This window comes from Oncorhynchus keta, chromosome 19, assembly GCF_023373465.1.
Source record: "Oncorhynchus keta strain PuntledgeMale-10-30-2019 chromosome 19, Oket_V2, whole genome shotgun sequence".
NCBI lineage: Eukaryota > Metazoa > Chordata > Actinopteri > Salmoniformes > Salmonidae > Oncorhynchus > Oncorhynchus keta.
This window is the reverse complement of record NC_068439.1, coordinates 28,507,124-28,521,487: the sequence shown is the minus strand read 5'-3', so window position 1 is coordinate 28,521,487 and position 14,364 is coordinate 28,507,124. Positions and strand designations below refer to the sequence as shown.

The 14,364-nt window shown below is 44.4% G+C and overlaps 1 protein-coding gene across 13 annotated transcripts in view; it reads right to left on the bottom strand.

Annotated features, from left to right (window-relative positions):
• Positions 1-8,456, bottom strand: part of LOC118397665 (receptor-type tyrosine-protein phosphatase U-like) — a 315,780-nt gene extending 307,324 nt beyond the window's left edge. For 12 of the 13 annotated variants that reach the window (XM_052470150.1, XM_052470152.1, XM_052470153.1 and 9 more), the window contains exon 1: positions 5,656-5,865. In XM_052470150.1, the coding sequence (XP_052326110.1) occupies positions 5,656-5,728 (73 nt within the window). In that variant the 5' untranslated portion in view covers positions 5,729-5,865. Of the gene's footprint in view, positions 1-5,655; positions 5,866-8,412 lie in introns of those variants that run through there. The other variant, XM_052470163.1, reaches the window with a different exon arrangement.
• Between the last annotated feature and the right edge of the window lie 5,908 nt (positions 8,457-14,364).

Here is a 14,364-nt window from a genome sequence, read left to right as displayed (position 1 = left end):
TAGAGAACCATGGTATTTAACTGGGAGGCTTGGACATTAATGTCTGTCAGGAACAACACAGCATTACTCCATCTCTCTCTCCTTCTCTTCCTCTTGTCCGCCTCACACTTCCTGCATCCTACCAATCAGCTCAGCTCCCTATGAGAAAATAGATTTCTCTGCCAAACATCCCCACTGCCGCGACCCAGCCCCGACTGGGAACGATAAGAGGAAATCACTTTTAGATAAAAAGAGAAAGAAAAAAAAAAAATATATATATATATGAGTGACTCACAGAAGTCCTATTCAAAAGGCAGTAGAGCTTTGCCAAGTCCTATTTCCAGCTGAACTGATGGACCTGCATAGGCCACCAAAGGTCCTCAACTCTGGTGATTAAATGCAAATTCCAAACAACTTAGAATTCATGTTGAACACTCAAGCTGGCTGCAAAAAGCCACAGCTGCGGCTTTGCCAATAAATACATTGGACTGCAAGCTGAATGACGAACCTAATAAATACCTAACTAGTTGAGGTGCCAAGAATTGTGGCAATTAAACTCTGTGTGTGTGTGTGTGTGTGTGTGTGTGTGTGTGTGTGTGTGTGTGTGTGTGTGTGTGTGTGTGTGTGTGTGTGTGTGTGTGTGTGTGTGTGTGTGTGTGTGTGTGTAATAGGGAATGCTTTGGTGAGTCATTCTATCTACCCGCCTGGAGGGTAGGGTCCCACATTTTAGCCCTTTGTCCTGCAACCAAACAATCATGTCCCGCATTTTTTTTTAAAATTCTAACCCACTAATTTACTAAAAATGTAGATTTGTTCCATATTTCAGTCAGGCATTTAAACTTGTCTCTTTTGCAGTGGAGAGGAAGAGGCGAAGCAAGAAGTTTCACTGGCCGAAATCTGTCCAAGATATATATATATAAGGATGTGGTACTGGTGATGTTAAAACACTTCTCCAATCGTTGTTAACATCTGATATTCTGCGTAGCGCAAGGCGATATGTAGGCCAATGTCATATAATCAACCAATCACATTTGTCAAATCCTTTTGGTCTAAATTCCAGCTAAAACTTGGAGAGGCCAGTAAAAAAGGCATGTTTCTGATGAAGAGCTACAAAAGTTAATAAATAGCCGATTGGAAATATATATAAGGTTATTAAACTGAAAAGATACAAGGTGATTTTGCCAAATTTGTGAGGCTCGTCATGCTCATTTGTTGCTAATTCAACATATTTGCTGCTACATCACTCAACCCTGTTATCAAAGTCTCACTTCCTAAAGTTTTCACATTCCCTGAGACCAGCCAGAAATGTTTCCTTGGCCATGTATTCACAGATTTTCCTAAAACAGACACACATTGGGCTCTTGTTTCTGCATGACCAAATTTAGCATGAGCCAAAGGAGTAGCCTATAGGCCCGCTTCAATTAGCTTGTTCAGAGCAGCGGAAGCTTGTTCAGAGCAGCCCCAAAAAAAGATTCATGTAGGCTACACTGTCCCACAAAATCATGCCTTTGTCCCGTATTTGGGCACATTAAATGTAGTCACCCTAGATGAGGAAAGAAGGCAGTCCATGCCTAAAGATGTCTGTCCATTAAAGCTGTCAAATAAAAAAGACAATAAAAAGTGACCTCTCTCTGTAGTCAAGCGAAGGGGTGTTAGAGCTAGACAGATTAAAGCCTTCATAGAGATGGAAGGAAGAGCGCAGATCAGCAAAATAAAATCCTCAAACTACTTTTAGTAAGAGAGAAGTCCTATTTCACAGATCAGTGGCCTGAAAACATCAAACAAACAAAGAAGAAGGAACCAACTTCCATCACTCTTCTCTCTGTGTTTGTGATCCAATTTTCTCCTTTCCAACCTTTGTTCCCCAGAGAGAGCTTTGTGTGTGTTAAACCATTTTCTGTATGATTAAAAATCTGACCGATCCAAACCACTGCACACAGCACGGCCAGCACTTCCATAGCCCCTCGTCCTTAGTACAACCCTCAGCCTGGCGCCCACCTTCGCCAATAAGCACAAGAAGACCCTCCTATCCCCTCTATTGACCTTAGTATAACCCCCAGCCTGGCGACCATCTTCTCCCATGATAGTGTGTTCCCATGTGGTCTGCCATCCCAAGTTCAACCTCTACACCACCAATCATGGGGTGTTTCACACTGGCTGCATGTCAGTACTGAGAGAGTTGGAGACATAAAGGCCTACCAGATTAAACTACCGTCTCTACTACCCTAACTCCTCCAGGCCAAACAAATACATAGAGAGAGACACACACACACACTAACAGGTGCTGCTATGCAGTGATCTGACAAGGAGTGCTTTTACCCCAGCAAATCTACTCAATCAGGTAGCACTCAGAGGGTGCACCAAGCAACTACAGGGAAAGCAAGCCCTGCTCCTATACTCCCTGTTCACCCATGGCTGCGTGGCAATGCACGCCTCCAACTGAATCATCAAGAATGCAGACGACACAATAGTAGTAGGCCTGATTACCAACAATGACGAGACAGCATACGGGAGGAGGTGAGGGCCTTGGAAGTGCGGTGCTAGGAAAATAACCTCTCACCCAACGTCAACAAAACAAAGGAACTGATCTTGGACTTCAGGAAACAGCAGAGGGAGCACCTTCCCTATCCACATCGACGGGACTGCAGTGGCGAAGGTGGAAAGCTTCAAGTTCCTCTGCGTACGCATCACTGACAAACTGAAATGGTCCACCCACACAGACAGTGTGGTGAAGAAGGCACAACAGCACCTCTTCAAAGTCCGGAGGTTGAAGAAATTTGTCTAGGCACCTAAAACCCTCACAAACTTACACAGATGCACAATTGAGAGCATCCTGTCGGATTGTATCACCGCCTGGTATGGCAACTGTAACGCCCGCAACTGCAGGGCTCTCCAGAGGGTAGTGCGGTCTGCCCAATGCATCACCAGGGGGAAACTACCTGCCCTCCAGGACACCTACAGCACCCGATGTCACAGTAGTAGTAGTGTTAACCGGTGCTCGACCAGTCAGAGAAAGCCAACATCACCCACGACAGAGAACGGTTGATTGTCAACGGCAATGAATTCCATTATCTTGGCTTTAATGTATTTCGCCTTTGAGTTGTCTCGCTGAAATGTTGTTACTCTTTCAAATGACTGCTTGACTTGTTGACTGCTGGATCCACACAGCAGACATTGTGGGCTAGTTTAGGAATGCTGTGTTGCCCGCATAGCGCAACATTTTACGTGCCGTCATTATATCATGTACCTTCATTATATAGGTATGAACGTCAGCTTTGACATCGGTTTTGCACATCGGGTGTTAAACTAGACATTAGCTGATACCGATGTTGGCATTTTTAGCTCATATCAGCCAATTCTGATATTTAATTTAAATTGTACCTTTATTTAACTAGGCAAGTCAGTTAAAGAACAAATTCTTATTTTCAATGACGGCCTAGGAACAGTGGGTTACCTGCCTGTTCAGGGGCAGAACGCCAGATTTGTACCTTGTCAGCTCGGGGATTTGAACGTGCAACCTTTCGGTTACTAGTCCAACGCTCTAACCCCGAGGTTTCCCTGCCATATGTTCACTGATATATCGTGCATCCTTAATCTCAAGGCCATCAGACTGTTAAATAGCCATCACTAGCACATTAGAGGCTGCTGCCCTATATACATAGACTTGAAATCACTGGCCACTTTAATAATTTTACATATTTTCCATTACTCATCGCATATGGATATACTGTATTCTATACTATTCTATTGTATCTTAGTCTATGCCGCTCTGACATTGCTCGTCCAAATATTTCTATAGTCTTAATTCCATTCCTTTACTTTAGGTTGTGTGTATTGTTAGATATTACTTGTTAGATATAATTGCACTGTTAGAGCTAGAAACACAAGCATTTTGCTACACCCGCAATAACATCTGATAAACACGTGTATGTGACAATACAATTTGATTTGCTCAGGCTCAACCAGATATTGGAAAAGCAAGAAGAAAAGCCTGGAGCAACAGACCCGTGCGTGTTAGCGCAATCAGACACAGACTGCCTCAGCAGTAAGGTATACATCTACTATAAACAGATCACTGCGGCAGGCAGCTTCACCTACTGTACAGCTACAGCCCACAGAGAATAATGGGGTTCAGTTTGCAATGTTGTTGGGTGAGGTTATGTGATCAAGTCTATGCTCCAACCCTTCTTCTCGGAGGCTGTTTTTATTGACAGTTTTGGTGCCAGGATGTTGCTTTGGAAGCCACCTGGGAAGAAATCTAGGGAAACACTGCTATGGAGGGAGTGAGAATGCATTCACCCAGTTACATGTAGTATACTATAACAGTAACTAGTAAAAGTTCTGCTTGGCTTGTCTGTCGGAGAGTATTTATAACATACAACTCCCACAGGGGTCTGGGTTTCAAATCCACTATTTTAGTATAAAGACACACTATTACATGGTCTTAGTACTTGCTAATAAATACTTTCACTGCTAATACTCAGGTTTAGCTGAGCTGGAATGGCACCAGAGGGGATTTTTCCTTTCAATACATTTTTTCTTGGGAACTAAAATTACTGTGTATTCCACAATGAAAACAATACAGATAGCTCACACAAAAAACACTGCTGTAAGCCTCCCAGAGCGGTCTCCCGCAGGATTAAAAACACACATTGAGAATGTATTAGGTATCATGACAGTGAAACTGAAAAAAAGCATTGTTGTACCATGGTATGTGCCCTGAATAAAAAAAACAAATTTGTTTACAGGAAATGAACACTCACAATATTGAGTGCAAACTGTAGAACTTGATATTAGAATGAAAACTGTGTGTATGTGTATGACAGAGCTAAATAATAGAGTTTGCTTCCGTCAATCAAATCACAGCCCATAAAGGAACGTGGGGTTTATTTATTTTTATCAGCAGGTTCGAGCTTGATGACTGTTATTCTAATTGACCATTAACAGAAACATTCTCAGCTCTTTGATGTAGCTTAATCCCAAACATCCTATAACAGCATTTATATTCCAACAGCATTTATATTCCAATTTAATTGATTGGTCAGAATACCTTCATTATTATGACCAAAAAAAGGTTATATTTTGTACTTTATTTTTCTATCCTGCATGTCAGAATAACTTGAGACTGAAACCATTCCAACCTGAGAAATGATAAATATGAGGTTACTGCCTGGTATGCCATCACTTTCCTACACTTCTTCACTGCACGTGCCACCGGTAAAAAAATATATTGTTACACTGCAACCTGTGAAGAACAGACAACAGCTTATTCAACATTGCTAATATTCGCATAGCCTCAAAAGACACTACGTAGCATATTTCGACAAGTCACAGACTTGAAATGATTTAAAACAGTTATTCTTGGATATTCTAGTAGGTTATTTCCAAAAACTAAAACAATGCTACTTTCTTGGAAGTTCTGTTCAGAAATAAGACGCGACCGTCCGACCAAATTATGAGAACAGCTATTTTCAACTTTCACAACATTTAAAAGAATAAAAACAAATTCGATTAATAGCACTCGAAATTTCCCGTTATTTGGCGACATGTTTATTAGCGTAGAATAATGTGCCCAGTGGCCACAAATGACAAGGACAGCCCAGCCAACTGTCCTTTCCCAGGTGCGCAGCAGCGCAATGCTTGACTCCCAAGAAACAAAAACGTTGTTTTCTTTACCTGTTGGCCCTTGGTCCATAGTATCAGCGTAGAGCCCGACGACCAGCATCAGTAGAAACACTCCGGTATACATTTTAACGTTTTAGTCCAGCTCGCGTTATCAGAAATCCTTGTAATGAGTGACTCCGGCGGGACTGTAACAAAGTTGTCTGCTCGATCCCATTGATGGCTGATTTCCTTCCTGAAGCGAGTGCCCCCTCCATGCGAAACACACTGGCAATTTGAGCTGCAATAGCTGACGTAGGGGGCAAAGAATTCAAAAAGAACCCTTACTTCACTTTGCGCCACCAATCAATTGGTCAAATACAGGTCTACAGCGCAGCCATGTGGTAACTTTGTATTACAGCGACACCATCATATCCAAACACTTGTTTTTCTCTACAAACAAATTAAACACAACTTTTGTGTGAGTGGAGTATCGTATCATAATAATTACCATTTTACATTGAAGCATAACAAAACCATCCAGATGTGTCATGCCTAATTCATATGCATAAATGCAAATTACAATACCTAAGGTATACCTCAACAGAAACAGCTGCAGGTACAGTAGAGCTTTCATGTGTTTTTCTGAGGAGCAGAGTGTGGGAGGGAGGCTACTCCAGATGCCTGTTGTGGGTGGAAGGGAACAGCAGGAGGAATATGAGGAGAAGAGGAAGGTTTGGAGACTTCTACCCACTGGGCACACACTGGTTGAATCAACATTGCTTTGACACAACTTCAATTAAATGTAATTGACGTCTGTGCCCAGTGGGTAATACCATCACAGCACAACAGGTCAGCAGGAGTCTCACTCTGCCCCCAATGCAATTAAGCGTCGTTCCATTAATGTTTTTTTTTTGTTTCACGACGTCAATTTTCCAATCAGATCCAGTTGCCTGAGAAAGTTAGTCGATAAAACAAAGGATGGAATCAGGTCATGGTGTGTTTCACACTGTGGAGAAGAAAAAAACACACCTTGTCGTTGTGAACAGTAATCACATTAGATGAATGCCTATTACGACCGTAAAGATTGGATTTATACCGCTGCGTGTTGCCAGGAACGATGTCAGAGGCTGTGTGTGTGTGTGTGCGTGCGTGTGGGTGTGTGTGGGTGTGTGTGTGTGTGTGTACGTGTGAGTGCGTGCGTGCGTGCGTGTGGGTGTCATAACAGCTCCAGATCAAGGTTGTTTGGACTAGGAAACCAATTACATTCAATGTGACACTAAAACACAGGATTCAATATAAGACCCTGTATTGAAAATGCAACATGTAGCATTCTGGCATATAATGTTTCAGGAAAGGCGCATCTGGCATCTGAAATCTAACACTGACATCTGTCGAAATGGACCAAACAAGCTTCTGGCAAACCACCAACAACATTCTGCCTTGTGTCTGCTACTGCATGTTTGAGAAAAAACAGCCAGGAGCAAAAAGCCGAGTCTGTCAGTGGAAAAGTACAGTCAATATAAGGATATTCAGCAACTCTTGGAGGACTATGAAAGTGGACGTCAAATATGCTTTCTTTATTGTTAAACGCATTTCGGCATCTAGCTTTCATCAGGGTTTTTGGAGGACAGTACAGTAACATACAGTCCAGGGAAGAGGGGCAGAAGATTGAGGGCGAGGAGGGGCAGGTTGAGGTGAGGTGCAGCGAGCGACAGACAGACAGAGGAGACAGAGAAGCAGTATCAGCAGTAGTGGCAGTGGAATACTGATAGGGGACATGGCAGAGAGTGACTGTGAGGCAACTGTGCCTGTACACCCACACACACACTGTCGTCAGCAGTTGGTAGTTGGTGGAGGGGGGGTGGGGGGGGGTGAGTCGAGCAGGAGTGTCGTCATGCATCTCAATGCAAACCAGGCATAGCGTTGGCGGCCTGTCAGCCAGTCAGCCCAGAGCCCCATCTCTCTTCTCTCTGACCCATGCAGCACTGTCAGTTCAACCCCCATCAGCATTTATTTTCATAAGCACAGGAGCGGCAAGCTGTCAGTGCCCAGGCAACCAGTACCACCCAGGACATGCACACACACACACAGAGGACAACAAACACACACACAGACAGGGGACAACAAACACACACACAGAGGACAACAAACACACACAGACAGGGGACAACAAACACACACACAGAGGACAACAAACACACACACAGGCAGGGTACAACAAACACACACACACACACAGGGAGGACAACAAACACACAGACACATGTGCTCAGACAAACACACAAATGCACACGCAAAGGACAACTCCTTCACTCTCTCTCACACAGAAACACACACAGGGAACATGTATGACCATATTATTCCAGCCTGAGGGAAGCCAGTCTGTACATGGTACATTTTCAACCATGACGTGCATCATCCTATGACTTAGAGGATGAAGAGCTTATGGCTACTCATTGACCTTTGGCAGTATCAGACTGGACTAAGCTGGTAGGAGCACGATATCGACCAGGGCCAGAGACCCACATCTCTCCCTCCCTTAGAAAAGCAGGATAGTTCTTTCTTTCGAATCACACACACAGACACAGACGCGCGCACACACAGACGCACACACACACACACTTCACTTTTATGGGCGTAATTGCAGTACAAGATGGTACTTTAAACATTGTCGCTTCTCATCAGCACAAAGCAATTACACAGAGCCCCATGCAGAGCGGAGAATGAACTCTGCACTACCAGGTGTTGGAGACTGGCTGCATCAGGATTAGATTTAACAGGAGACCAGGCCATAGCACTGTGGATCACAATACTGATCAGAGCACCTACCCTCAGCTCTCAGATCAGCTCCTCTCTTCTCCTCTCAGTTCAGCCAGGCTCTGTTTCTTAGGATCTGGAGAGGGAAAGAGAGGAAGTTTGTCAGCTTGTTGAACTGTGAGAGAGGGCATGTTAGAGAAGGTATGCACTACATTGGCCTACAGGGGCCAAGGGCTTCAGTCAAGTAAGTCATCTCCCTTGGGCTAATGAATTTGGGTGCCCAAGAATATTTTGTTTGTAAAGTGGGTTTTATTGGGGAATAAAGTCGCTGTGTGTAGATGAGAATACATAGATATTTGAAAGCCACAATACACAGACATGTATTCACAGACTTCTGTTTGATTGAGTGCTAAATCAGTGGAGCGGTGAGTAAACACAACTGTGACGTTTAAAATGAATTATTATAAGTGTGAAAGTAATTCAAGTGTTTAGTTATAATAACACACACACACACACACACACACACACACACACACACACACGCAATGCCAACCTGTGAAAATTAACTATACTTTCCCTTTCACTCGGTTTATTACAACCCATCTCCCCCTTCTCTCTCGTTCACTCCCCCTCCATCTCACTCGTTCTCACTACTTCTATCCCTATCTCCCTGCGTGTTTGCCTTATCTCTCCAACCTCCAAGAAGCACACACATTTCAATTATAATTTCCTATTCAAATAGGAAATCCCTCTTTAAAAGACTGATAACACTTTATCTCTGGCATTCTAATGAGACACAGAGAGACAGAGAGACAGAGAGCAGGGAGACAGATACAGAGACAGAGACAGAGACAGAGACAGAGACAGAGACAGAGAGAGAGAGAGAGAGAGAGAGAGAGAGAGCAGGGAGACAGAGACAGAGACAGAGACAGAGACAGAGAGAGAGAGAGAGAGAGAGAGAGAGAGAGAGAGAGAGAGAGAGAGAGAGAGAGACAGAGACAGAGACAGAGACAGAGACAGAGACAGAGAGACAGAGACAGAGAGAGAGAGAGAGAGAGAGAGAGAGAGAGAGAGAGAGAGAGACAGAGAGCAGGGAGACAGATACAGAGACAGAGACAGAGACAGAGACAGAGACAGAGACAGAGAGAGAGAGAGAGAGAGAGAGAGAGAGAGCACGTCTTATGAAATCCTCATCAATCATTATCATTACTTTTCTAAGTGCCCTGCAATAGTGGTTATCAATTGGTGAAAAACTTCCAGTCTCTTTCTCTCCCTCTCTCCTCACAAGCAGAAACACACACATGTATTGTGAGCAGCATACGACGTGACTCCTGCTGCTTCTCACCAATAAACTCATCTGACATTTTGAGTACATTTCAATTGATTGATTTCAAAAGCGCTTTGTTTCCGTTTTCAAAATGTTTGATGTTGTTTCCCATCTTAAAATCCATAGTTGCAACATGATTGTAGAAATCTTTGCTTCATGTTTGGTACGATATATTGTTGCATTTCATGTACCATTCTCTCTCCTGAGTGGACGCGATGTTTATAGTGCAGATAAACGTTCGCAAGACTGATGAGGTAGAAGTTTAAATTATTTCCATCAACTGTATTTGCGTTTATTCCTTGGAGCTCGTAGTTTGTCAAGTGTCCGGTAGGCTATCTTAGAAAGTTGTATGTGCGCAATGGCGAGTTCCAATAGTTATAGTGGCCTTCTGTGACTGAGTGGACTGTGAATAGTGAATTAAGTGGCGGTCGCTTCATGAACTGGTTCTGATTATGATTGTCTCTCCTTAGACTATTATTGTACAATGTAATGAAGGACTATGGAATATGTCTTTCACATTTGAATAGTTATGTGTTTAATTGTCAATTTGACATTGGTATAACCCAAGGAGTGGCCAAGTGAATATAAGCCCCTGTTTTGGGATTTTTTTGTCGGATTAGCTTTGGTATGTGAAAGGAAGCTGTGGTGAGTTTGGTATATATCCCAACCTGAATTGGGGTAGACCAGGTTCCTACAAGGCCCCCATTTTACAAGGCCATTCAGTCTAAGTACAATGTTTTCCTGCTTGAGCATCAATATGGAGGAGATGCTGTTTTATCAGTTCAGTCAACAAAGAGTTATAGAGTTATATGGTCATGGGGTTCTACCCAACCACAACCTGCCAAGTCTAGAAAAACAAGCTATTATCTGAGGACAGAGGAGCAGTGACAGAATAAAACATTTAGACAAGAAAGGAGAGAAAGACATGGGAAAGGAGATTAGGAGAGAATGATGATTGATGGTGATCAGAGACAAAGACAGCTCTGGTGTCTCTCTCACAGTTCAGCGTAACCCTGCTGTCTCAGACAGAGATAAGGGGAAGGAGAAAGGGTCAGCATGACAGTCAGGGTGAAGGTCACACACACACAGACTCGAGAAAGATAAGAGGGGGGAGAGATAGGGCCGGCATGACAGGCAGGGTAACAACCCAACCCTCGATCTCTCACAGATCAAACCAGACTGTGTAAACAAGAATGCTCCTGTCTCTTCGAAGGATGCTAGGAGTTCCCACCTCTGTCCATCTCACACCCTCTTTCTCCCTAGCTTTTCCCTCCCTCCATTCATCCCAATGCTCCTCTTCACCCCCTTCTTGTACTTCTTCCTCTTCTTTCTCTAAGAATTATTGGAGTTCACACCTCTGTCCATCTCCCTCATTCTCTCACTTCTTACCTCCCCTCCTTCACCTCCCTCCATCCGTCTCCCTCCATTGCTCTTTCACTACCCTCCCTCCCTCCTTATCATTCTTTCTCTCCTCCCTTACCTCCCCTCCCTCTCTCCTTCCCATCCTCTCTCTGTCCCTTCTTCCTTCCCCCCTTCTCTCCCTATACTTCTTTCGTTCCTCCCTTACCCGACCTCTCTCCCTATCTCCTTCCTTTCCTTGCTCTCTCCTTCCTTCCTTACTTCCCTCCCTGCCATTCTTTCTCTCCTTGTCATAGTCCAACAGAGAAGTCACACCTGCTGACTTGAGGTAGCCGTGTCTCCTGTGGCTGCCAACATGGCTGGCACAGAGGGGTTGACAGGATCACACACACACACACACACACAATAAGACATGGCTGGCATGCAAGGGGAACCAGGGTGTTGCGAGTGGTACTGCCAGCTGTCATGGTGGTATCTGTTGTCTTCCACACTGCAGACAACCACCACACACAGAACCACACACAACCACCACACACACACACAACCACCACACACACACAACCACCACACACACAACCACCACACACACAACCACCACACACACACACACAACCACCACACAAACAACCACCACACACACAACCACCACACACAACCACCACACACATCTGGCAGTCATGCCGACAAGGTCACTCTGCATGGTCTCATCCGCTTAAGTACCCTTTTCTTCATAATATTGAGTCTACTCAAAGGATGAATAGAGGACATCTCATAAAGTACCTCTCTTTTAGATTCATTCTTGGTTGCTTCATATAAATTTGGATAAAATATGCATACTCTGATGACAGTGACTCAGCTAAAAAGTGTGATGTGTACCATGTTTGAACTTGATCCTTGTGGAAGGTGAGAAGCACCAATTAAGAATGAAATATGAGGTACTATCATCTTTTCCTTTGGCTTAAAATCATTTAGAAACATTTTCCCACTTGCATCCTCTGAGAGGAACAGATTGCGGAGAGTGTCACCTAACTGCATTTGACAGACAGCCAGGTTAAGCTTTTAAAAATGGAGATTCATTTGACTAAAATGTGCATTAAGTTGGATTTAAAAGTAAAGTAGATGATCTAAGAGCAACAAAATGCAAATGATCCTCTGAATATGTAATTGCCTTACTCCCCACTGTCTTCTCTGTGCAGGCCAACATATAATAATAATAATAATATAAAATAAACATATTATTCAGCATACTTTAAGCCTTCCTTACTGTATATTATGCAATTTACATACATGACATTGAGATAGTTTTAAAGGTGGTTCATGAATATATTTCCTCTCAGTCACTAACACAGCGTACATGACACAACAGAGAGAGAGACAGAGAGAGACAGCGAGAGAGAGAGAGATTTAGTCCAATAGTTACATAATTAAAAACACAAACTTTACTTAATTTGAACATTTAGAACCAAGCCCCCGTCCTGCGTCCTTTGTACATCGAACCCCCCTGACGCTCCACACCACAACAAAGTCCCCCAGGCAGTTCAGCAGCCCGCTATATACATGCTCCAGTGTGAGCCAAGCCCACACCAGCAGCAGAGAGAGAGAGAGAGAGAGAGAGGTGGAAATAAAGAGAGAGCAGGAGAAGGAGAGAGAGAGAGAGAGAGAGAGAGAGAGAGAGAGAGAGAGAGAGAGAGAGAGAGAGAGAGAGAGAGAGAGAGAGAGAGAAAATAAGGGATAAGAGAGAGAGGGAGGTGTTAGCAGCCAGCCACTGCATAAGTGAAGAGATTACATGTACCCATCTATATTACTCACAAAGTGTCAACCGTATTGTCAGAACCCTCTGAATAGCCACGACACCTACCATCCAAGCTGGAAAAGGACACTACAATTACAGGTCTTTCTTCTCTTTTTGATCTTGCGTGGAAAGGTAACACTATCCAGACACCAATTAAACACCTCTGTAATACACCTGTCCACAGCTTATCACCTTGACACAACCTGTGTGTGTGTGTGTGTGTGTGTGTGTGTGTGTGTGTGTGTGTGTGTGTGTGTGTGTGTGTGTGTGTGTGTGTGTGTGTGTGTGTGTGTGTGTGTGTGTGTGTGTGTGTGTGTGTGTGTGTGTGTGTGTGTGTGTGTGTGTGTGTGTGTATATGTGTGTGTGCTTTCTAAATAATCGCATCGTTGCTAGTTTAGCATTAGCCTCATCCTCCTGCTGAAACGCTAGACAATGGAGAGTTAACACACACACCTCTAACTCACCTGACACAGGTGAGGGTGCCGTTGTTGCCAAACACCTCATGACAGGATCCTCTGTGATTGGTTCATACCTGTCCCACCTGTCTTGCCACTTCAATGGTGTGTGTGTGTGTGGGGGGTCTGGGATTAGAAGCTCCTGGCCAGTCTCACAGTTTTGCCATGATGCTCCTATACTGCCCGGCATCTGGGTGATGGGAACAGGGAGAACAGGCCATGGCTCGGATGGCTGGGGTCCCTGGTGATCTTCTTGGCCTTCCTGCGACACTTGATGTCCTGGAGGGCAGGCAGTGTGCACCCAATGGTGCGTTCGGGTGAGTGTACTACCCCTTGCAGCACCTTGCGGTCCGTGGTGGTTGAGTTGCCATAACAAGCTGTGCTGCAGCCCAACAGTACGCTCTCGATGGTGCTCCTATAGAACACTGTGAGGGACCTCGGGGCCCGAGGCCAAATTTCTTCAGCATCCTGAGGTTGAAGAGTCACTGACGTGCCTTCTTCACCATGGTATCCGTGTGGTTCGACCATTTCAGCTCCTCTGAGATCTATACGCCGAGGAACTTGAAGTTTTCGACCGTCTCCTCTGTGGTCCTCTTTATTGATGAGGATGGGGGCATGCCCAGCCTGGTTCCTCCTGAAGTCCACAATCAGGTCCTTTGTTCTTTTTACATTGAGAGTGAGTTTGTTTACCTGGCAATATGCCGTCAGAGTGCCTACCTCCTCCCTGTAGGCTGTCTCGTCGTGTCGTCAGCGATGATGGAGTTGTAACTGTGTAAGGCCACGCAGTCATGGGTATACAGGGAGTACAGGAGGGGACTGAGGACTCACACATGTGGGGCCCCTGTATTTAAAATCAGTGAAGAAGAGGTAATGTTGTCTACCTGTAAGAAAGTCCAGGACTCAGTTGCACAGGGAGGAGTTCAGTCCCAGGGCCCTGAGCTTTGAGGTGATCTTAGATGGCACTATGGTATTGAAGGCAGAGCTATAATCGACGAACAGCATCCTCACATATGCTCTACGTTTGTCCAGGTGGATCTGTCAGGGTGGTAGGCGAATTGAAGAGGGTTGAGTGTGTCGGGGAGGGAGGAGGT